The following is a 26683-nucleotide window of genomic DNA, read 5'->3' as shown; positions in this document are numbered from 1 at the left end:
ATAGCTTACTGAGAGAAACTCTGTTGAAATGTATGAATTATAAACTTTTAAATCATACAATATGTGTTTAGATATTAGAGAAGGAGATGTTTTGCAACCATCAAAGCATTGGCCCTACGGTCAAGTGATCACGAGTTCAATTCCTAGTGATGCCACAGTCATCTGTGGCCAGGTGTCCCAGAAAGTGTAACTGTCCTTGCGTTCCCCTCAATGTGGGCCTTAACAAAATTGGCAGACAGTGTTCTCCAAGTGCGCTGAGCAGTCCAATGATGTTGCGTTAGTGGAGGTTCAAAAAGACAGGTGGCTGGCTTCATGTGCCTAAGAGGAAGCATGTACTAGCCTTCACCCTCCCTGCTCTGTGTGATAGAGAGAGCTACATAGCAAGAGGTATTTGGCCATGACTAACCTGGGAAGAAAACTGGGTTAAAAAATACAATCCCAATTCCAAAAAAGTTGGGACACTGTGTTAAATGTAAATAAATGTAAATAAAAACAGAATATGATGATTTGCAAATCTCATAGACCCATATTTTATTCACAATAGAACATAGAACACATATCAGATGTTGAAAGTGAGACATTTTACCATTTCATGAAAAATATAAACTCATTTAGAACTTGATGGCAGCAACGCATCTTAAAAAAGTTGGGACAGGGCCATGTCAACTATTGTGTAGCATCCCCTCTTCTTTTAACAACAGCCTGTAAAACGCCTGGGAAGTGAGGAGACCAATTGCTGGAGTTTTGGGAGAGGAATGTTGTCCCATTCTTGTCCTGGGTGTACTTTGCCAGATTTTTTGTTTCATGATGCGCCAAATGTTTCCTATTGGTGAAAGGTCTAGACTACAGGCAGGACTGTTCAGCGCCCAGACTCTTCTTCTGCAAAGCCATGCTGTTGTGGTAGATGCTAGTGTAGTTTAGCATTTTCTTGTTGAAATATGCAAGACCTTCTTTGAAAAAGACACTGTCTGGATGGCAGCATATGTTGCCAAAACCTATGTAATTCGTTCAGCATTAATGGTGCCTTCACAGATGTGCAAGTTACCCATGCCATGTGCACTAATGCTCCACAATACCATCATGGATGTTGGCCTTTGAACTGTGTGCTAATAACAAGCTGGGAGGTCTTTAGCGTGGAGGATGCAGTGTCCATGATTTCCAAAAAGAATTTCAAATTTTGATTCATTGGACCACAGGACACTTTTCCACTTCGCCTCAGTCATCTTAAATGAGCTTGGGCCCAGAGAAATTGGCAGCGTTTTTGGACATTGTTTATATATGATTTCTTCTTTGCAATGATACAGCTTTAACTTGCGTTTGTGGATTGCACAGTGAACTGTGTTTACAGACAATGCTCTCTAGAGGTGTTCCTGAGCCCATGCAGTGATTTCCAGTACAGAATCATGCCTGTTTTGAATGCAGTGCCACCTGAGGGCCTGATGATCACGAGCATCCTATATTGACCATCGGCCTTGTCCCTTGTGTACAGGGATTTCTCCAGATTCTCTGAACATTTTGATGATATTATGTACTGTACATGGTATGGTATCCAAAGCCTTTGCAATTTTACATTGAGGAACATTTTTCTGAAATTGTTTCATAATTTTTAGATGCAGTTTTTCACAGGTTGGTGAACCTCTGCCCATCTTTGCTTCTGAGAGACTCTACCTTTCTAAAATGCTCTTTTTATACCCAGTCATGTGTGTTAGTTGCAAATTACTCCTTCAGCTGTTTTTTTATTAGTACCACTAACTTTTCCAGCCTTTTGTTGCCCCTGTCCCAACTTTTTGTCGCCATCAAGTTCTAAATGAGTTAATGTTTTTCACGAAATGGTAAAATGTCTCACTTTCAACATCTGATACATGTTCTATGTTCTATTGTGAATACAATATTGGTCCATGAGATTTACAAATCATCGCATTCTGTTTTTATTTACATTTATTTACATTTAACACAGCGTCCCAACTTTTTTGGAATTGGGGTTGTAAATGAATGAAAAAAGATGAGGGGAAACAACAAGAGGAAACAAGCATTCAAACACTTTTATATTTATTTAATTTACTTCCACTGTATATACATTTCACCCAGAAGGATAAGCAGTTTAGAAAATTTAGAAATTTACACTTTTTGTAAGCATCAATTTACAATTTATGTAAGGATCAATTAATATTATTATATATAAAAAAAAAAAATTGCCATGGATTGGGAAGATGTCACATACCAAGTAGTGATCACTGTGTAGGTGAAGCAGTCACAAAGTTCTTAGGGACAACACTATTAAACAACACTCGAATGGAAAAAGCTATGAAGTCATTGGAAAAACCTAAAACATTACTCTCAGTATAACTGACTCAATACTATCCAAGTAGAAAGTTCATGGGATCACACCTAATCTGGACCAGTGCACCACACAAGATTTTACAACCTCCCAGACTAACGATCATAACAGAGAAGCCAGCAGTCACTCGAAAAAAGTTGTAAGACCACCTAAAAGTAGCAGGAACAACATTTACATAGGGAACAATAAGCAATGAACTGCACTGCAATCACCTCCATTCCTAAACTCCATACAAAACTTCGCTGCAAAAAAGAGAGCAAAGAGATGCATGTCTAAAATTTGCACACAAGCATTTAGACAAATCAGACCTCTTCTAGAACAATGAACTGTGGTCAGACTAATTAAAAATAGAGCTCTCTGGCAATAATACAGTGTCATGTTGGGAGAAAGAAGGTTGGGTGTATGATCCGAAAAACACCACAGCCACAGTGAAGAGGGAGCATCATGACATGGCGCTGCTTCTCTGCAAACAATGCTGGGACATTACATTATTGAAAGAAACACAAATGTACTGGGACACATTAGAGGAGAACTGAATGTCACCTGCCAAGAGTTCAACGAACCCAAAATAACTCTAGACTGGCTTCTTAAAAAGGTGAAGGTGCGTGCATGGCCTAGCCAATCTCCTAGCTTCTCACTGACATTTGCAACAAGTACCAATGTTATTCATTTGTGGTATCTGGATATTTTTTCCTATCAATTTTGTTTTTAAACGTATCTTTTCATGCCTATGAATACGTGCTTTTTTGTTCATATTTATAAGAAGAACGTCAAAGGAAGTGTGTAAAGTTGAGGTAGATATATGCACTGGAAGTATATTAAGCTAAATACTTACTCTCACTGCATTTTATCATCCTTTAATTAGAAAAAGTATTGTTTGCATATAGACTTGTTTTGCAGAAAATAAATATATGAGATGAATGGAAAACTCATTGGAAGTGTTAACTGGAACATTCACTATGCAATTGAACAAGTGATTATTCTAACTTATTCTATAGTGATTATTCTAGCTTATTCTATAAATATAAATGCTCATGTAAATGCTCATAGGTTTCTCCTAATAGAGACTGTGTCTGTTCCCCGTATAAAACAAAGCATCAAAAAGCCTCGAAGTGTTTGCTCTAGTAACTTGATTAATATCAAACCAGTTGTACCACTCTGCCATGACCCCACCTTTGGTCTAAAACTAGGACTGCTTAACATAAGATCTCTCACACCTAAAGCTGTCATTGTTAATGAAATTATTACTGATCACGACTTTGATGCTCTGTGTCTAACAGAGACGTGGATTAGACCTGAAGAGTACTTGGCTTTAAATGAAGCCACGCCAACAGGCTATAGCTATGTACATAGTCCTCGCTTATACGGTCGGGGTGGAGGCATAGTTAGGACTAAACCAGAAAGCAGACCGTAGTTTCTCTTCCTTTGAAATTCAGTTTCTCAACGTTAGCAGTCGAGGAACAAATGAGAGCTCATTTTCGCTTATCATAATCTACAGGCCACCGGGGCCTTACTCTGAGTTTTTACAGGAATTTACTGACCTGTTATCTAGTTTAATAACAATCTCGAATAAAGTAATAATTGTTGGAGATTTTAATATCCACATAAACAAACCACAGGATCCGCTAAGTAAGGCATTCATATCTATTTTAGACTGTTTTGGCTTCACTCAAAATATTATGGGGCCTACTCATTACTGTAACCACACTCTAGACTTAATATTGACCTTAGGTATAGACATTAAGCATTTGGCCATCCTTCCTCAGACCACAGCAGTGTCAGACCCCTACTTAATCTCATATGAAATCAGTTTTAGTCGTAATATATGTCCATCCACACGCTATAGTGTTAAACGTACTATAACATCGTCTACACCCAATAGCTTTATTGAAAACCTTCCAGATCTTTCGTCCTTAATTAGTTGTCCGTCTGAACCCAATGAATTAGATATACTGACTAAATGTTTGGAAGACACTTTTCGCTCCACTTTGGATAATGTGGCTCCATTAAAAAGTAAAAGAATAAGGCAGAAAAGGCTCGCTCCATGGTACAATGACCATACTCGAGCTATGAAACAGACTGTTAGGCGATTAGAGCGTAAATGGCGTCAGACTAAACTTGAGGTTTTCCATTCTGCCTGGAAGGAGAGTCTTATAGACTATAGAAAAGCACTAAAGTCAGCACGTTCAGCCTATCTCTCGTCATTGATCGAAAATAACAAGAATAATCCTAGGCTACTATTCAGAACTATCTCTAAATTAACTAATAATCAAGCAGCTACTGAAGCCCAGATACCATCAGCCTACAGCAGCATTGACTTCATGAACTTCTTCAATAATAAAATTGAATTGATTAGGCACAAAATTCAAAATGCTCAGCATTGCAGTGCAGCGTCCTATAAACCTAATCTAGATCTAGAGTGCAGTATAACCACTACAGAGACGCTGGAGTCTTTTACTTTACTCCAACAAACCGAGCTCGTCCAAATTATTTCATCTACAAAAACAACAACTTGTATACTAGATCCTATTCCTACAGGTTTACTTAAAGATGTTTTGCCAGAAATAACTAAGCCCTTTCTAATTATAATAAACTCTTTTCTCAGCCTTGGGTATGTTCCAAAATCTCTTAAATTAGGTGTAATTAAACCCTTAATAAAGAAACCTAGTCTTGACCCCTCTGAGCTATCAAACTATAGACCTATTTCAAATCTTCCCTTTTTATCAAAAATTTTAGAGAAAGCCGTGGCAAAACAATTATGTTCCCATCTGCATAGGAGTAATATAAATGAAAAATTTCAGTCCGGCTTCAGGCCTCACCATAGTACCGAAACAGCATTAGTGAAAATTGTAAATGATCTTTTATTATCCGCTGACAAAGGAAACATATCCTTACTGGTTTTACTCGATCTTAGTGCAGCTTTTGACACAATAGACCATTCCATTCTATTAGACAGGCTTGAGAAACTAGTAGGAGTGACAGGTAAAGCTCTTTCGTGGTTCAAATCTTACCTTAGTGATCGCTTTGAGTTTGTTAATGTAAATGGTGAACCATCAGCTCTCACAAGAGTAAAGTATGGTGTTCCACAGGGCTCTGTCTTAGGACCCATGTTATTTACCTTATATATGCTACCACTAGGTACCATCATTAGAAAACATGGCATCAGTTTCCACTGCTATGCCGATGATACACAATTATATATTTCAGCTAAACCAGAGGACAAAACTGAACTTAATAAGATAGAGTAAAAGACATTAAAGAATGGATGTCAAGCAACTTCCTTTTACTAAATTCGGACAAAACCGAAGTCCTTCTTCTTGGTCCAAAAGCTGCTAGGAATAATCTGCCTACGTTTACTCTTAATCTCGATAGTTTCTCAATTGCACCAGGCACATCTGTAAAAAGTCTTGGTGTCACGATTGATCCCAGTCTGGCCTTCGATGAGCATATTACCAATATTACCAGAATAGCTTTCCTCCACCTTCGTAACATCGCTAAATTAAGAAATGCACTGTCGCTACAGGATGCAGAAACGTTAATTCACGCCTTCATCACGTCCAGGTTAGATTACTGTAACGTTCTGCTTTCTGGTTGTTCCAGCCAAAACCTTAACAAGCTTCAGTTAGTCCAGAACGCTGCAGCCAGAGTTCTCAGCAAAACCAGGAAATTCGACCACATTAGCCCAATTTTGTGCACCTTACATTGGTTGCCAGTTAAATTCCGCATTGAGTACAAAATTCTTCTACTGACATATAAAGCTTTGAATGGCCTTGTCCCTCAGTACCTCAGTGACCTTATTTCCTATTATCAACCGACACGCCCACTTAGATCACAAGGTGCTGCTCATTATTAGTACCCAGAATAAATAAAGTTACGTCAGGGGGAAGAGCCTTTTCATACAACGCCCCCCAGCTTTGGAATAACCTACCAGTCTGTGTTCGGGACTCAGACACAGCCTCCATCTTTAAGTCTAGGCTAAAAACTTACCTGTTTAGTCGAGCTTTTGGCTAATTTGTTTTTCTAACTATGTCCCTCTCATCCCCCTTCCCCCCTACCCACCCCCTTCCCCCCTTCCCCCTCCCCCTCTCTTTACCTGAGCTGAGCGGCTGCCTGTCCTAAGAGGGTCTGACCTGAGATGCGGCCGGTGCACTGCACAGTGGTGTTAAACTGTATCCACTTATACTGTTTTGTGTCTGTGCTGTTATCCGGTGTCGACCAGAGGAGGATGGGTTCCCCTTTTGAGTCTGGTTCCTCTCAAGGTTTCTTCCTCCTTTTGAGGGAGTTTTTCCTTGCCACTGTCGCCAAGGCTTGCTCACTGGGGGCTTGGACCCGGATTCTTTGTAAAGCTGCTTTGTGACAACATCTGTTGTAAAAGGCGCTATATAAATAAATTTGACTTGACTTGACATTTTGTGATAACATTTGAACAGGAATACCTCTAGACTTCTAAAGGGTTAACATCCCAAATACTCTGATGCAGGAGATAAAACGTCTTCACAAGCAGCTCGGATTAACCGAGCCACACTCAAACCAATATAAAAAATCTTTGGTGGCATATGCACGCTCTCTGGAGTGAAGGTATTTAATCAGTACTGATGCAAATGAGGACGCCCACTCTCTCCCTCTCACTCTCTCATTCTCTCTCTGTCTCTGTCTCACACTCCTTCAGTCCCCTTCGTTCCTCTGCCTATCTCAAGATTCTCCTGATGGCCTCTTCTAAGACTGTTCCCAAAACGAGGCCCGACTAGCTCACCCAATTAGGCAAGCTTTCCCACACCTAGAGAACGGACTGCTGCGTCTTCTCTCCCCTGCCGAATGCTTGTGATGAATTCTAATGCCACTCGCTTGCACCTATTGGTATATCAGAAGATGCGAGTGTGAACAAGCTTTATAAATATGCAGCACATGCCGATGTTTTACTATTGACAAAATGTCTAGCCAGCTGGGCCAAATAAATGAGAACCGATGCTGCGCTACTGTACGCCATGGCAGAATTAGGACTTGAGCCACACATTTGCAGGGATGATGAGTCACAGGTGCGGATCATTTAGAAGTTGTAATTAGGTCAGGCTTGTTGTTGGCCCACTGAGAACACAGCATTTTAAAAGAGACTAAGGCCTCATCCACACAAATATGATGTTTTTGAAATTGTAGGTTTGTTCTCTGCATTTAAAGAAGTATGGTTCTTCAGGGGTCCCTTAGTAAAGAAAATGGTTCTATATAGAACCATTAACACTCAAAGAACAGTCTGCATGCTTAAAGGGTTCTTTGCATCATGAAATGGTTCTTCAGACTAATGGAGAACGTGCTGTAGATGGTTTTATATAGACCCTTTTTGAAAAGGGCTCTGTATAGCACCAGAAAGGTTCTTCTATTGTTACAAGCTTGACATCTTTTTGGTGCTATATAGAACCCTTTTCAAAAAGGTGCTATATAGAACCATCTACAGCATGTTCTCTGTCAATCTGAAGAACCTTTCATGCTTTACACCTTTACTGAAGAACCCTTGAAGAAACAATGTTTATAAAATTGTGCATTTGGCCTCCTGTCCACATAAAAACACAGCGTGCTCTGCTAGTGCATATTTACACAACTTCCTGTGTACTGTGTAAGGAACGAAGTTTGCACTAAACTACATGCACTTCCTGATTATATGATTATATGAGGCTTCCTAATTTCCTAGTTTTACTTCTAACAAAATGGTTTAGAATCCCTGAAAGACTCTGCAGAGTGTGTTATTGTTTAATGAAATCTATTTTGTTGGTTTGGCCTTACACAAATTACTTGATTAAGAACCAAAATAACAGGTACACTACTTAATTAATAATGTAATTTTAGTAAGAGCACTACTGCGCATTAGCTCCTTGAATGGTAGCTAACATTAACTCTTAATGTCAACCTCTACAGACAGTATACCCGTGTAGAACATTTCGGTTGTGTTGATTTATTTTCTTTATTGTTATGTATTTCTCTTGTAATCACACTAATTACTTCATACAGCAATGTATTTTTATACTCTTTGATAGTTAAACAGCTAAACAGCCTCTCCCACAATTAAAGGAAAAGAAAAACACAGAGAAAGAGGGAGAGAGGGAGAGAGAGACAGAGAGCAGAGCCAAAACAAAAGTCTCTGATGATGTAGTGTCATCTGTCAGGTGAGATTGAGGAGTAGATGTATTTTTGCAAATGCCCTTTTATATAGGTTCCAGTTCAGGTATGGTAACTTTACATTACAGCTCAACACTTTTTAAACTCGCTTGGTTTCTCTAACGGTACTTACTCATGTGAGGTAATACCTGTTTTGTCTGTGTACAGCGTGTGCATAACAAATTAACTTCATACTAAACCACCCGCCGTCAGGTCAGATTACTGTTTAGGCCATTAAGTCTAAAAAAACAGAATATGAAAAACTAATTGGCAGTGCAACAGAACTATTGTGCAGAGTTTATTGGAAAACTGCATTAGACTGGGTCTCCCGTATCACAGCCTTATAGGGCCGTTTACCCCCAAAACTGCGCCAAAACCATCTTTTATAAGGGTAGACTGTATGGGTTGACACCTGTTAACTAAAGTAGCTAGCTGGCAGATACCTGCAATAAAACATATGCAACAGATTTTAGATTTAATAAATAATTGCCATCTGATACTAAAACAACAACGTAAAAATAACATAGTACACAGTCTGTCCATAATGATCTCAAGGCATTTACTTCTACATTTTATGACATGTTACTGCCTCCTCCTGGGCTGGGTTTTTGTTTTTTGTGCTCTCGCTTGAAGAGATTTTTAAAAATGCTGTTGGTGTGAGAAAAACAGAGGAGAAAAATGTCTTTTCACAAATCTCTAGATATGTGTGGATGAGGCATGAGAGAGGACAGGGATAAAGGAGAACAGTGGAAGAAGCAGGGAACACACGTAGGCAAAGCCTCCTGGTGTTGTTGTTTACTTCATGTTTCTGTATGACCAGACGCTTTCGCCATCAAAGCTATTTTCTTTTTACAGGTCAGTGTTTTTCATCTACGCTTTAAATAAACACTCCGCTCACCTGCACCACTGTCTCTGATGTTTTGATGGCTACTTTATTCCTATTTACCCTGGGCAGCAGCAGGTCTTGCTGTATATAAATACACTTGGACATAAAAAAACTGGGACACTGAAGTCAGAATTGTTATTTCTTTTGCTGTGAATACTCTAGGCAATTTGGATTAAAGATGAGGTCTGGGCATTTCTGGCCATGGAGATGATCATTTTAGCGCTTTTGTTATTCACTGTCCCACATTTCAGAAAGCGTAATTATTGGGCCAAATTAAGTTAAAGTGATATAAAAGTTTTTCTATAAAAGTTGAGAGCTGTCTACAAGATAAATATCAAACAATTTGGAAGGAAAAAAAAATGTTATCAGGCCTTTCAGAATACAAAAAGCAACTTTAAATAGCTTAGCAATGAGCACCAAAATGATGTTGCAAGAGAGATATATAGACAGACAGACAGACAAATAAACAGAATAGAATAGAATAGACTAGAATAGAATATGACCATGACTGACATCACCAGTTATAGAAGTGACAATCGCAGAAGACTTTAAAGGGATGAAGGCTCTTGAGATTTACACTATGCTAAAAAGAACAACAATAAGCCTGCAGTGATCTGGAACAAATATTATGAACAGATGGAATGAAGATGAATCAACGCCATTGTGCTGAGAATGTGCGTGTGTGGATAAGGAGGAAAGAAAAGTGTTGTACCAGCCAAAGCATACACACTCATTAGGGAAATATGGTGGTGGAAGTGCCATACTATGATTAAGACTTCTCTCATAATGTACTACATTCACTCTACCTTAGCCACTGCTGTTAATAAGCATGCTGTAAGTAAGCAAAAGAAAACAGCCTTCAGCTCGTGCCTGTATCTGCAATAACACACGACCTCAAGTGTTATTCGAGAGTAAATGCAGTGCTGGATGAGTAACAGAGGCTGCCGCTTCAGATGAGCTAATAAGCTGACAATAACTGTTACAACTTTGCATCTTCTAAAGGAGGCATTTTCTCCTTAGTGGATGATGTGCCAGTGTGTTTGTCAGAGAAATATATTTTCATTGTTTCTGGACTATTAGAGAAAAGCTAACTAACTACCTTCTCAGCCACATGCTTAACAATAGGTTTTTGGTAATGTGTTCACATTCAGGCACACATTTCATAGTAGGACAGTACTCACAAACATGAGCAGAACATTTTACAGTCCTGTTAAAACATAAAATCGGTATTTCTTTGAATTGTTAGCCTCTACATTTTCTCTAACTTCCCATGATGAAATGTAATGAGCATCCGAATAGAGATTTCAGCATTAGAATTCTGGTGCCTTGCCTTGCGTACTAGTGCACACTCCTAAATATCATCTTAGAGAGGTTATCTAATGTATCCATATCCTTACCGTATCAGATGTATGTATCTGTTTTGTATGTGCTAAAGTAGAAGCATTGTAATGGTTGGCTGTAGCATAAAATGAGTCATTACTCTGCAACTGGTGCTCAGTTACAGTGAGGAAAAAACACAACGCCGCTCAACCAATCAGACTGTGTTGTCAGAACTAAATGTTATATAATTTAATATTAATTATTCTGTTGAAAATGCAGATTATAATTCATGCCACGTGTTTGTAAGTAGAAAAGGATGTATTTTATTATAAACTGAATTTGATGGAAAGTTATTGTTGTGAGTATGGCCTTGTTTTGTGTAAAGAAAAATCCTCCTCAAAGAAAACAAAGAAAAATCGAAAGCGCAGACTTGACTACACAGAATGTAAATGCAATTCCTCATGTAGCAATTATTCACGTAATAACAAAAACATTTAAATAGCAAAATAAGAGTAATAGCTCTCCATGAGTAGATATTAACTTATTTCTTTCAGTGCTAATCAAAATGGGGCAAGGACCAAAAAAATGCATTACACTAAGCCTAGCTTTAAAGAGACATGAAAGATCAGAAAAGAGGAAATGGAGACAGTACAAAAGGCCTGGAGAAAAAAGAAAAAAAAAAACTAATTTACACCCAGTATGAGTGGAGGATGAAGGCAGAGCAAAAGAGAGAAAGAAAACGAACGAGTGAAAAAGGGAGGGGGCGCTGAGTATTCCATTTTCTAGTGGTCAGATGTACTTGAGACACTTCATCCGAGGTGCCATTAACACATCTCTAAAAACAGCGTCTTCAGTCGCATCAGTGCTTGCACAGACACATGCAGCAGCCACAAACCTCCTTTCACTCTTTATGCGCACACTCACTCCGCAGAACATAAGCTCACACCCACCCGTACATGCCAAATAACACCCCCCGACACTCTGGCACTCATACAACCTCTGTTTACACACATCACTCCCACGTAGATATGATGACGATAAACAATTACCAGAGATGCCGCACAGCAACACAAAAAACCCAAACACCGTCAACATACAAGTAAACTCTCTCCTTCCACAAGTAAATAAAACAATGCATCATATCAGCCAATATGATGATAGATCAGTGTTATCATGATAAATTACACTGGCCACTTCATTAAGTACACCTTCTTTTATTGACACTCTTTTTCCATCTAATCAGGTCCATTTAGCATACAGGAGCACTTTGTAGTTCCACAATTACAGACTGCAGTCCATCTGTTCCTCTGAACCCCTTTTTAAACCCTTTCACCCTGTTCTTCCATAGTCGGGACACCCAAGGAGCACCACAGAGCAGGTATAATTTGGGTGGTGGATCGTTCTTAGCCCTGCTAGGACACTGTGTGTTGCGCTGGTACAAATGATTCACAAACAGTAAAACCAATCAGAAATGGACCTAATAGCTTTAAATCCTAACATTTTATTATATTATATCAGGCCTAAATATAGCCAACATAAAATAAACTGAATTAACAAGGTTTTTACTATATTCGAACTGGTTTCAGATTGTAATCTCAGGGTTGGAATCTAAGAATGGAAATGCCGGTTCTTCTTGAAGGAAAGCAATCAATCTTTATTCCATTTTTGAACTCATCTTAACTTATCTCAATTGTTTTAATTTATTTTTACCAAATATTTCTTCTTCCCTAAATAGCTAATGTCTGCAAATATTGAAATAATAAAAAAACATTCTTATAGTTTTCATAGCCTTGTTTAAACGTGGTGGTTTTGTTTGGCTAGTTCAATGCCCATTCCAACTAAATATAATGATGAACTGTACATTGAAAAAGTGTTCAAGTATTGTGATGTTATACTGTAATGGTGCCATATTGGCAACCCTTATCTTCATCTATCAACAAACAAGTGTTATATACATGACTGACTATGAGGCATCAGGTGTGTTTATATGCACTTAATAATCCGATAACTGCAGAAAATCAGATTTTGTCAGTAATCTGATCAAGGTGTTTACATGCTCTTGAGTAATCAGATAATGGGAAACTCCAGGTCTACAGAAGTCAGACAGTATTTGGATTTCTACTTTGCAACCAGCCAAGAAACTCACAGAAGAAGTTGTGATGTAAACAGCTCTCTTTATCAGATTTCTTAATCAGATTTCTAGACCTTACTCTGATCTAAGAAATCAGAGTATGCTGTTAACATGACCATTTGAATAATCAGATAACTGCAGAAATCCGATTATGATTAAATTATTGAGTGCATGTAAACACCCTCACTGTCATCATAGGCAGCAGCTCAGTAAGACATTTGTGGAAGTGCTAGGAAAGTTGTTGGCTCTGAAAGTTGTTGGCTAGTAGAAAATTGTCAGGGGTGGAATGCAGGCAGCAGGGTTCTGGAACTACTCATTTGAAGCCATGAAAAAGGCCCTTAACCCCTGGCTGGAGTGCTCCACAGTGGCTGACACTGAGCTTAGAACCAAGAAACCTTTCCTCCCTGGGTAACTGTGTCCAGATTGTGCAGTTTTTGAGGTTTTCACAGCCTACCAATCCTATCTTGTCTTTTTTTCCTTAATTCTTGACAACATTCATTAATTATGACAGCATTAATTACTAACTGTAAGAAAAGAGGATAATTCCTACAATCCAAAATATGTGTTTTTTTCAGGGCAACACTTCTTAGGATTTGCAAAATGACAGATTCCCGTTGTAGTGTTATAATTTGACCTTGTACCCACACACATTCGCACAATTTTCCAGATTTACCATATAGGCTCACTTTTGAAGATTGAAAGGTTTCATTCCCAAATGCATGGCACTGGCATGTCAACATGTATTGCGATGGCATGTATCAGGCACAGTGTTGGGATTCTGAAATACTGTGTATTTTTTATTAGACACTTCATTAGACACACCTATCAAGACAGAGAGGTCAAAGCCGTTATTCGTTTTGCTGTGTACGCTAGGCAATTTGGATTAAAAATGAGGGCTGGGTATTTCAGGCCATGGAGTTTTTGTCCCCTTGGTACACCTTGTAGGTGTACAGTTAGAGGCCATAAATCATCTTTTTTCATCAGTGGTCAGTTCTGGTTCCTGGTTGGTGGACTATTCTGAACCCAGCAGTAACAGTGAGGTGTTGCAACAAGTAAGGTGTTGTGAGCAACTCTGCTGCACCTGATACACTTGTACATTGTACCAACTCTACACACATGTGTCTGTGGCCCCGTTCACACTTGGCATTAACATGCATCCTGGGTGATCTGATTATAAGTGGACTGTGCTAAGTACAGGTGTGAATGGGGTACAAAGCGTCTTGGAGACACACTGTGATCCAATCATTTAAATAACCTTCACAGGTGGTCAGAGAAACATACGATCGGATGACACTTGTAGTGTAAAAGCTAAAGTGACTTGATGCATTCTCAACAGCGTTGAAGGACCACCTTAATCAGCTGCGTCATCACAGCAGAGACGAAAGCAGCTGCATAGCTTAATTTTTCATCTCCTCTACTGTTTGTTTACAAGTTTAAACATTTGTAACAGCCTTTTCATTTACACAAACATGGACTTACAGTACATTTTTGTCTGACAACAAGCACAGCAAGAGACTGATATAGTAAATATGGGCGGTACCTTTATTCCAGTCACAAAATCCGGTCACTGGAGATTTTTTCGAGACACATGGAAATGCCAGGTGTGAACGGCTATACATCTCGCTGTCCACTTTTGATTGGATCACGCGAGATGGATGCTAAAACCCAGTGTGAATAGGCCACTGTTCTGCTGGGAAAGGCTCACCACCCAAATAACCACCCAATGGTCAGAGGCAATCTAATAATTGTAGCTGGTAGACCTACAAAGTGAAACTATATAGTAGTTGTATCCAGTGTTGTGAAAAAAAAAAAAGTTGTGAAAAAAAATCAGAGGAGGTGGTTGGGGGGAGGGGGGTTAGATATGTCGTCTTGTTTTGCATTTGGCACTTCTTTATATAGAACAAAGTATAGCATCTTTTCTATATTTTTCAACCTTTAATTTAAACAAATATTTAGATTATACCAGAAGAGTAGAAACTAAAGCTTCCAGTTCATTAAACGCTTAAACACCTCTCACTGGTTAAAGCTGGGTATCCACAGATCCTGCTGTATTTGATTACTGTTTTCTATGGCAGGAAGGGTTGCCAGGTCCACCAATCTCCAGCCAAGAATCTGCCTTAAAACTGTCTACTAGAAGCCCCATTTGGGGGGGAAAACAGGAACTTTGACCTTAGAACTTAGAACCCTGACGGCAGCTGTGTGCTCTTTACCGAACACTCCACAGCATGACCAATGAAATGGAAAGCATGGGATTCAACATAATCACCTCTTCAGTAGATGCATGTTTCGGGTCTGATCATAACTTGTTTGTTTGATAGAAACTACTGTAGTGCATAAATCTCACACATCTTTTATCTCATAGATAAAATGAAAATGTCAATAATAGATGTATTAAGTGATTTCACATGTTTCCAAAGGGGACGCATAAGAGGAATGGTTATTTGACAAGGAGGGTGGGGTTCGTCTTTGGTTTTTCCTGAAGGGATAGCATTCTCTTGCATCCACCCTCAAATCAATGGCCAATGAGTGTAGATAGGTACAGTGTAGGTAGGTGTACCAAATAAACTGTACTATACTCATCATAATCAATAGCCTTGTCTTACCTATGTAGCAGTCTGAACCAGTCCAGTTGGGTTCGCAGACGCAGGTTCCGCTCTCAGGCATGTAGGTGCCGTGGCCGGAGCACTGGTCCTGGCATGCAGGCAATGGACTCTCACAGCTAGTGCCACCCCAGCCCGGTGAGCACAGGCACTCGCCTTTCACACACACACCATGTCCTGCACACTGGGGGTCCAGGCAGTCCACTAAAGACGGTAATAAATGAGAAGAAAGGACCATTACTGTTATTGTTGGACAGAATGTAGAGTGCAGAATCACAATATTACAACAAAATTGATTTTCAGCTTTTACCATCCCGACTGATGTCAAGAATTACATCCATAATAACATTCTCTTCCACTAGATAGCAAAGTCCCTGTTGTCATGCCATGTTAGAAGTGTAAAGTTTGCATATGTAAGGTTTGCTTAGGTGCAACTTTTAAGGGGCTGTAGATGTCTTTCCTGTTCCTGTTTCTGTTTTAAGCTACAGGGACATTTACTCGAAAGAGGCCCCGAATATTCTGTAATAACTCTCATTAGGACAAAGCAATCTGAACCAACCAACGTGCAATGTGCTCCTCCGTAAACGGGGCTTCGAACAAGCCGGGATGCCCCTGCGTCGGAGCGATGAGGTAGGTGCCGGAAAGCCGTTGCAACGTTTAACCTCCGTTTGCAACTTCCGGGTGCACACCCCCATACCCCTTCACATGTCTGGCAGAAAACAGAGATCACTTCCAGCATCACATGTAATGCAATCAATTACACATATGTCAAGGTATGTAGCTTAGTTTTTTGGTTCAGATTGCTTTAAAACAGAGTTACAACAGAATATTTGGGGCCTCTTTCGAGTGAATCTCCCTGTATAAGCCTGACTGACTATCAGCGAGTAGTTTAGCTAGCAGTTTTGAGCCTTGTGCCTCTGAAAAACTACACTGAAAGAAATCACTGTAATGTACAGCCTCTGACCTAACACTTTATTAAGAAAATCCAGTCTGTGGTGCCCACTTCACACAAGTGAAACTGAGCTTCAGAAAAGCAGCTTGTTGAGAGATCTACTCTCTCTCTCTCTCTCTCTCTCTCTCTTTCTATTGTCACTTGTTTGATGTTTGATGCTGCCAGTTAGAGTTTGCATTTACATTACATTCTTTTTGCATAATTTATTAGTTACTCTAAATTAGCCAACAAACACAACTGTTAAATGATTTGTCACCTGTCATAGCCACAATTTCTCCCAGTTGAATGTGACTTCTTCTCAATCCAATCTCTCATAAGTTAGATTATAAGTCAGACACCTGTCACTGTCAATCAACGTGCAGTCTGAAACACCCACACAGTCACAATAAGGCAAAGACGTTTTTTATCTTTTCACTCCACTGGAATTGCAGTTAATGATTTAAGTTAAATCAAAGCACAGACAGATATGATTAATATATAAAATATGAATGATTATTATGTTTACTATTTAAAAAATGACAGCTGTGCTCCAGCTGTGCTATTGCTATTAGGAATGCACAATGATATTGGAATCATATCGGTACTGGCCTATATTTGCTTTTTTAAACATCATCAGCATTGGGCCGACACCTAGATTTGGTTGACATTTCAAACCAATATTTAATGATTGCATGCAGGAAGAAATGACCATTTAGGCAATGCTGGCTGCGCTATAGCAGAGCAGCTGAAAAGTTTCCCCCAGCACTGTACACACAGGCAGAACCCGCAGCTACTTAGGTAGGTAGTTCTGTACATAAAGCTCTAGGTAGGATGTGTTGATAGCTTAAATATCCTTATAAAAAACACTACCAGTATTAAAACTACGAAGCTGAAGTTGGCTTCTTATTTGCCAACTTCTTTTTTCAAATTTTCCCATTCCATCTCAAATGGTACAGCAGTAACATTCTGGCACCTTAGGCACCAGCAAGGAGAGCCAATAATAGTAAGTTCAAGCTCATTTTTACACTGTACTCATATAAACTCAATGAAATATAGCCTTCAGCATCACTTCTCAAGCTTGATATCAGTTTACCTCTTCACAAACTGGCTGTTTTGAGCTGAAAGAACTGAAAAAGTCTAGGAAAGTAATGTTAGCTGAGGTGACTTACCATTAGCTCTGTCTGTTTAACTAAAATACTGGCTGCCTTTGTATAAATTTCATGTCACGTGTTCTATTGTGGCTTTCTGCGGTTTCGATATGGCTTTAATTTAATGTAGTAATGGCAAAATTCTGAGTGGCATGCTGTGACATACTGAGGAATTGAACAGTGCCAGTGTTGTGATGAACCCCGACTCTCCTTCGCATGCACACGTGTCATGCAGGCATATGTACACTACAAATTACAGTCATAATTTAGGTTATTTCTATATGTAAATAAGAGTTAACGTTTACATTACCTTCACAGTAAGCACCAGAACAGGACCTAAAGCCAACAAAGAGTCTCATGGCTAACTAAAGGTAGTGTCTGCACTCAGGGGATTCAATGCCTTTCCATCATTAAGGTAAGTATTACGAGAACACTTTAAACACAGTTTAAGCACAGTTTTAAGTTACCTCCATTAATAAAATGGTTTCGAATCTTTGGACGCTGTACAGTAGGCAGCTTTGGATGCCTATAATGCAAAGATATATACATGTATAATATCAGCTTTCGGCATTGGCCCAGAATTCCAATATCAGCGCATCATAATTGTTATAATATTTTTTGAACAAGGGATTTAACCATACACACAATGTGAATAAACAGTCAATAAATAAAGAAAAAAATGCTACATTTGCAAAGATCTTTTATAATGCTCAAGAAAATCTGAATCCCTTTTTAATTTGTAATTTGTTCTTTTTTACTTGTTGTTGGGGGATCTATTATATTCAGTAATTATGTCATGTAATTTCTTGCTGTGGCACCCAAGATGTGAGTGAACATGCAGCGCAGCTCCAGACAAACTCACTTAAAGGTTGCAAGAAACTTTTTAGATTCTATCCTTTATTGTATTTTTCATTTTATTGTTTAAAACCCAATTATATATTTAAACCCATAATCTCTTTTTACTTAGAAATATAGTGCGATTGGACAAATACATCATAGATTTTTAGAAAGTATATGCATCTTTGCACATGCCTAGGCTCAAAAAAAAGTAAAATATATAAACATAAATATAATATGAACACGACACAATACATATAAATATGGATGTGAAATACTTTAGGTGGCTAATCATCCTTAAATATTTTTAAATCGATGTTTTAAACATGATATTTAAGAATGAAAATTGGAGGCTATTCTACAACATTTATTTTTAATCATTATCTTGCCAGCCTAGTCATTGTATTTGAATATTTTATTTTGTTTGGCTGTGTCTCATGCTTGTAGGCTAAATCACACTGCAGCTGACAGCATATTTCAACTATAAAGTGCAACCTGCTTTATCATTTGGCATTTTCTATTGGCAGATTTCTTTCAGTTTAAAGGCAAGTAATGGTTTTAAAGGGAGGTGTTCAGTTGCCAATAAAATGTGCGTGCTTGGAAAGCTCTGCACAAGCAAAACCTGGCAACTTTGGAGGTGTGAACTGCATGCAGGCAATTTAAATATTCTGAATGCGGTGCCCAGAAGTACCTGTGTAGCGTGAATCTGAATACGAATAACTTAATTTGAACTTAAGTGGCCAACTTAAGTTGCTAACTTTGAATACAGCATACTGAGTTGAAAGACCCCTTAACGCAGAGCAGAACATAACAGAACATAATAAGTCAATCAAAACAAGCAGCATCAGGTTTAAAGAACATTCTTTTAGCATAGACAAAGTTGAGAAGTAACAGAAGCATTACATAATCAAAAAAAAGGTAACTGTATTCAGTGACAATGACAAAAAGAACAGTTATTGTACTAACAATACATTTTAAAAATAGGGTGATTACAGGTAGGATTACATAAAAAATAACAAGGACACAGTGTGACTGATGTGAAGCACCGCTCTTCCATAGCAGCCCAAGTGCTGTTTTTTTGCTTTGTTCCTCCATAGCCTTTCTGAAGTCTTACTAAGACTAACTCTGACTAAGTAAACAGTTCCCATATCAGTTGTAAACTTGTGTTGAACAGAATTGGCAGCAGCACTGAATGTACTCATGCAATTTGGGACTGCAATATATGTAAGATCCTGCTGGTGTGGGTTCATGACAGTTTATTCTCTTTCATAATGCATATAAAAGTTACTGAAATTGCAATTACTGACATCAAATTCTTTGGATTAAGCTATGATTAGGTAATCAGGGTAAACAGGTCATCAGTAACCTGTACCGGAATACATTGTTTTAAGTAAACCTCTCAATCTTGACCACAGAGCACCAGTATTCAGGGTTAATTTATTAATGCAAACTTAAAATTTCACTTCAAAACCGGGAAACACAATGATTTATTTGGAATATCCCATGATGTTGAATTTTTCCAGTACCTGCCAGCACTGATGTTGGAATACTTCTAGTAAGTCCTTTATTGAGTAATTACTGTATGTGTACTGCTTTGATGACGCGATGGCATCAGGGACGTGGGAAGTAGGAGTGCTGAGGGTGGAGCACCCCCAGATTTCAGGACTGCAACAGCTAAAAAGAAAAAATAATAGATTCCATTTCCCTTACCCACTGTTGGGAGCTTTGGGCTGTGTCGCTAAAACAAAAGCAGGAGGGAAAGTGTATGCAGAAGTGTAGGCTAGTTCTGAGCCCCAAAACAGCCTAATATTACATTTAAACTGTTATCTAATGTAGTAAATCATCTTATGTAAAAATGTTTTTATCAACTGTTCTCTCCCACTCGATGTGTAGCCCAGTGTTAAATCTTCACTGTGTGACGCTGGGTGTGACACAATCAATTACTTCACTACACATCAACAATCATATTGGTCATTGCTTCATACATTTCCATAAAGTTTGTCCAAAAGAAGAGAGAAGACAGAGGTTGTGCATTAGCAGTTTGATGTGTCAGTTATATGTATATGGATGATTCTATTGAATTAGTTAAAAATGCAGTCCTATAGAAAAAAAAAAGTATTCAGATCTTAGATTTTTACAGGGATTATGTTACGAGCTATTTAAACCCAAAGGCATTAATTGAGATAGTAATATTCTAAATATGTACAAAACCACCATGTATAGATCACTTTCAACTGGGAGGTGGCTGTCCCAAACCTCTAACTCCTAAAATTCAACTTGAGAAAATAACAGATTTTTAAAATGTTTTTAAAGGTATTTTTGATTTTTTTTAAAGGGAAGTAGAAAGAAGTTTAATAAAAAAACTTCTTTTTTGTGACTACTGAAACAACCACAACTTAAACATTTGAAAAAGTTTCAGTAGTGTTATGATTGTTTTGGTAGAGACAAAATGGAATGTTCAGTCATTTATTTTAATGAAAAAAGCAAAATGAAGGCAATCAAAGTGAAAAGATTTAAGCCTAAATTCCAATTCGGTAGAATGAAGCAAATATTGCTCTCTGTGGTCTCATTACAGTACATAATGTAAATTGTCAAAAGAATCAAAATAGAAAAAAACACATCATTTTGCAACATGTCACGTACGTGCTGCTTAAAATTTCAGCCTCCCCAGCTTAAAACACCTCCCTGAGTCCCTGGATGACAGTAAATCTACTCTATATAACTGGATCATTTAGTACTGCTGAAACGCTTGATACACTGATACAAGTATCTCCTATCATGCCTCTTTATAAAAAATTCTCTACCATAAGAAATTAGAATTAGAATACAAGGACACTTTAGAAACAGCCACAGCTGTACTTACAATCACATTTTTGCAGTGTAAATGGTCCATACTGTTCTCCACAAAACCGCGTCGCTTGATAACGATCTCCTCCCATCTTTTACGAGCTTAAGAGGTATGAAAATGCTTGCAGAGTCTTTTATACCAGGAAGCCAGTTAACAAGGCAAGACACTGGCGCACATCCGTAGTGAATAAAATCAGCCGACGGAGCTTGCCCGATACATTAACTGTACTCTCTGCATTGCCTACTGTATGCATGGCCCAGTAAATCTATTCCATTTAGCCTGTGTAATTAGTCTGATACTCCTGGCTTTTATCAAAGCTCAGCCTCATCAACTCAAGGTTATACCCGTTACCGAGGTTTCAGACAGACCCAGCTATTATCCCTGCGGATAGCGGGCGTGTTCCACTGACGATCCATTGATTTTGTGTTTGAGCCGGGAAGCGTCTGAGGACCCCGCATGCAAAGGGAGAAAAATAACCTGGGGGCCTCTGGCTCTGAAGTAGCCGATTGTTGTGCAAGCACGGGGACAAACAGTCTGTTGATCAAGAGTGTCTCACAGAGAGGTGTACGGGGAAAAGCAAAGGAAATGGTGTTTATCATGACAGAAGAGCTGTCTGATGCCTGAAAAAAAATGCACTGTGAAAAAAAAAACGTGTCATTTCACCTAAAAAGTGTACTTCTTGTCGTTATGAGCAGTTTAACAGATTTTATTCAAGCCAAATAAATCATTTGATTAAACCACAGAAGCCGCTGTCACTGACAATAACAAAAGCACAGTGTGATCAGATATTAATTACTCACTCATATTTCAATAAAGCAGAGAAATCTTGTCAGAAGAGCAAATTCTAAATGTTCTTATTTCTCATTTCTGTTCATAAGTATAAGAGGAGATGTTTCATTCTGATTTGAATTGGATGAAAAAAGTGTCTTGTTTTGCAGAAAAAAACTGCATAACTATGTAATTAAATTTAAACAGTATAGCAAAACAAATGTAATGACTAGAGGTGGCATTCTTTCCAAATCCTACTAAAGATGCTTGTGGGAAACCATAAAATACCGTATTTTGCACCATCGGGTCACTTAAGCTTAACCTAAAATGCTGAGAATGGTGTGGTATATTGCTGTCTGGAAATCCTCCAGTATATATTTGTATGCTGCAGCTCAGTAAATATTTGAACTTAAAGCCTTACTCTGAATATTACTGGATTGGTCTGTTAGCCAGTTGCCATCAAAGCTACACTCCTATGTAGGGTATGTTTACAATGTTTTTGGGCCATTTACTTCAAATATATGAAATATACAGCCAATTCGTGTCTGTAAACATGTACATGAGGGACATCCTGCATTTTCTTTCCTCCTCCAAGCTGGCCTGCATGTATATTTCACAGAGATAATGCAGAGCCTACATAAAAATCCAATTATAGTGTTTTATGAAATGATTCAAATTCTTTCAAGAGTGAATCAAGATGCATCTGAGAATTTTTTCCACCTACTGAATCTTTTAAGCATGTATCATTTCATCATTCCAAATCTCACTAACACTTTAGACAGTCATTAGCAAAAGTTTGGATACCCCTGCTCAATTTACATATTTTGTTGTTTTTCTAAGTGAAAATAAGTACACAGAGAACAAATTAAAATGTGTCATTTTTTTGCAAATTTTAGTGCACAATTTCTATGTATTTGTTTTGAGTTGTAATGAGTTTAACATTGGACATACAGCACAACATGTGCCTTTACTTTTGCACAAACCAGGAGTGTGGTCTCTGTAGAGAAAGTAAAACACGTAATTTGACCAGGGTGCCCAAACTTTTCATACAATCGTACAAACTCCAGAGTGCTGTAAAAAAAAATAAAGGAATATACTCTAAATGTTAACCTAAAATTGCAGAGATGCTAATAACAAAGGCCATCATGTGGCAGGATCTAAATGACATAACGGTGGCCATCAGCTTTCACCCTTTTAGCATTTCAGTTTTAGCGAAGCCTCACCTTGCTCGCAGTTGTTGCCTTTGTAGGTGGGAATACAGATACAGATTCCTTGGACACACTCTCCATGGTTGGAGCAGGTGGGGTCCACACACTGATCCTCTTGAATGCTGCACTCCGGCCCTTTCCAGCCTTCATGGCACACACACCGGCCCTTTTCGTACTCGCCGTTGCCGCTGCACAGCACCGGGCAGGTGTCTGCAATATGGCAGCCCATCAGCGGTGCCCGAACAGGTGCGATAGAGAGAGAGAGAGAAAGAGAGAGAGAGAACACAGAGCGAAGAGCTTAACTTCCACAAACAAATGCAAATACTAGCACAACTGCTAATCCATCATCTAAGTCAGGCCAAACAATGTAAGGTGCTTACATTTTTCCTTGTACAAAATCCTGCCTTCCAAAACTCTGTTTTTTTGATAACCCAGTGGATTAACTGTGACATTATGTATACTTTATCAGCAACATTGCGTATAAATATACAATGTTTCCTGGAAAGTCCCTGACATTGTCTCTTTACTTTGTTTTGCATGTTTTTTTTTTTCTTGTTTGTTTTTTTCTCACACGCGAAAGCTTTATTTTGTTTTGTATAAGCATAGCGGTGTAACTGTGCTAAATGTGGAGAGTCAAGCCCTCCCCAAACATATGTAGGATACTACCAACTGTTCTGCTATCACAAATAGCGAACAACTGTTCTGGTATTACAAATAGGCGAGTGAGGATCTTTAGACGTTCTCATTTGTCAGTCTATTCCTTCTTTTATGAAGCAGCCCAAGTGACAGCGCCTCGCCGCCTGCTAGCTTAATGACAGAGAAAAAAAATATGTGCTAGCTCCTCCTCATCCAGACAAGTTAGGGACGCACTCAGTATGCATCAGCACAGCACTCATGCCACACTCCTGGATGTATCTGTCTCACTCTGGAGTTTCCAAGGCATGGGAAAAAAAGGAGTTAGATAAATAAGCATATGGCAAGCGCTGAACTGTAACATCAGGAGAACGTATAAACTAGATTACGCATATCCCGATCTCATTCCATCTACACAAATATGGGCAGCGTAGCGCAGCTGGCTACGATTTCCATTTACACCAGTTCCATCACCTTCTCGTCGGCCCTGAGCTCAATTCAAATAGGCTGCTCCGATCTGGCAACCCGGCAACTGCGCTACGTTAATCGTGCTCCATCATTTGGACTCCATCTGCCCTCAGTGAGCTAACATGACAGCAACAAGAAAAACCATGACATGGCAACCCGTGTGTTTAGTTACGTCGCATACATAATGCCGAATGTGTTTCCGATTCATATGCATCCTATTTGTTTCGTCTGGGCCCAGGGTTAATTTTTACCTTCCCTCCTGCTTAATAAAAAGACCCCCTGGGGGGGTGCAGCCCGTGCCACTTGTTGTTACCCTCTGAGACTAGTCAAAGGAAGTAATTCCTGGCAAATATGAAGATATTCCACCACAGCCAAAGAGTCTGGTGCCCTGATCTGCAAGCGACGTATTTAATCAATACTGATGCAAATGAGGACGCCGACTGGCTCTCTTGGTCATTGTCTTTCTATTGATCTCTCTATCTTTCCCCCACCTGCCTCCCTATCTGTTGGTAGCCTGCTAATCTCCATACTCAGTAAAAACATGTTAATCCTCGCAGTGCTTTTAATTTGCCCTGACGCCACCTGAGACTTATGCAGTCAACACTGCGGTGGAGTGGCGACCAAATCACCAGACCACTGAACATGGCATGAAAATGGACGTTTATAATAATCCATCTGTGACATGAACTGCAGTGTCCTCGCAGCCCTTGTTACTAAACCTGGCTGATAAAATGATAACAATAACTATCGAACAACCCATTTTTCGGCTAAATAATGCGCTGACAGACGAAGCATGCCTAAAAGCTATTCACAGATACTGATGATGTGTGAGGGATTTTAACAAAATTATTATGCTGCTGTGATTATCAATCCAATACTGAAAACAAAGACTTAAACTCTGGACAATTGGCACCTCCTGGACACTAGGTGGCGCTACACACCTTGTATTCACTAGATCACTAGACAGGGACGGAGAAGAAGTCCGGCTATTCACTCACAACACCACAAACCTGTGGGATAGTTAGCAGAATTAGCTAGCGAGGCATTTTTAGAGCTGAAATTATGGAAACTAAAAAGGCTGTAAGAAACTCTCTGTGTGAAATGCTCTTAGGATAAGAGAAGTGGCAAAAAAGGCCTATACGGTATGGAATAGGTATGGTTTCAGAAATAATGCAGAGTAACCATAATTAGCCCTTTGTTATCTTCAGCGTTCGAAAAACTATTCAGACATATTAAAGGAAAACCTGTACTTAAACACAAGTAAATAAAACAGCTCTGTAGAAGGCCTATTTGGCATTAGTGAGTGTGGAGTATACATTTACATATTGACTGTCGGTATCTTGCATCCATAAAATAAAGTTACCTAGTTGATTGCCTATTTTTATTGCTATCAGATAAACAGGAGTTGGACATTTCCTTAGCTGCCATCTGCCACATGTAGCATTTCATTAGGGACCTTCACTATGGCAGGGTTTCTGGACAAATCAAATTATAAGCCATGTGCACTGAAACACAGCTTATGCAGGTCTCTCTATCAAAAATTCCATCTAAAAGTCATAGCTCTGTCCTTCAGCCACCACTGTGATATTGACTCATACTACAGCTAAAACAGAAGCCAAAAATGAGAGTAAAGGGTGGTGTTGGGGGAAGAAGTCTAGCTATTCACTCACAACAATACAAACTGGCTGAACAGTTAGCAGAGTTAGACACTTAAGATTTAAAAGGCTGTTTAGAATAAGAGAAGACAATAGCAAAATACCTATGGTGTGGAACAGGTATGGTTTCCTTACATCAGGTATGTAACCACAAGGTATAAAAGTAAAACTCCCACAGTCAAATGAATGAAACAGCCCTGAGGAAGGCCTAAGCTGAAATGCTGAAATACACTTTGGACAAGCTGCAATTAAAATTTTGTTATTTTGGCAATAGTGAGTGCAGAGTTTATGTTTATGTATGTTTATGTATCAAGTCTCAGTGCCTTGTCTCTTTAAACTGATTATCAAGTTACCTAGTTAAGTGCATTTCCTGACCGTTTTTATTGCAGATAAACAGGAAGTGGTCATTTCAATAGCTATTGTCTGCTATTTAGCGTTTCATTAGGGACGAAACCAGATCTAAATTGTAGGCCATGTGCTTCCCTGACATAGCTTACGCAGGTCATTTAATCAAAAAGAGTCCTAGCTCTGTCCACCAGCCAATGTTGAGACATCCACTCCCACTACTGTCAAAGCACACACAAAGACAAAAATGCTAGTTAAGGGTAGCAATGGTAGGAGCTATCTAGCTAGTTAGCCAATGAGCCATTTTCAGTGTTGAATTATGGTGAGTCAGACACAATGCAGAGCAACTACAACAGCCTTTTGTTTTCTTCAGGGTATAAAAGTAAAAATCACATCCACCACAGATAAATGGATAAAACA

The 26683-nt window shown here is 38.9% G+C and overlaps 1 protein-coding gene across 1 annotated transcript in view; it reads right to left on the bottom strand.

Annotated features, from left to right (window-relative positions):
- The window catches only part of LOC118807259 (teneurin-1-like), a 280336-nt gene that overhangs the window by 91636 nt on the left and 162017 nt on the right, over positions 1–26683 (bottom strand). Inside the window, exons 10-11 of the mRNA XM_036569223.1 lie at positions 23178–23372; positions 15426–15626 (exon numbers count right to left, since the gene is read on the bottom strand). Of these exons, the coding sequence (XP_036425116.1) occupies positions 15426–15626; positions 23178–23372 (396 nt within the window). The remainder of the gene's footprint in view (positions 1–15425; positions 15627–23177; positions 23373–26683) is intronic.

Source organism: Colossoma macropomum, unplaced genomic scaffold (genome assembly GCF_904425465.1).
Source record: "Colossoma macropomum unplaced genomic scaffold, Colossoma_macropomum, whole genome shotgun sequence".
In the NCBI taxonomy this organism is placed as follows: domain Eukaryota; kingdom Metazoa; phylum Chordata; class Actinopteri; order Characiformes; family Serrasalmidae; genus Colossoma; species Colossoma macropomum.
This window is presented reverse-complemented; position numbering and strand designations above follow the sequence as displayed.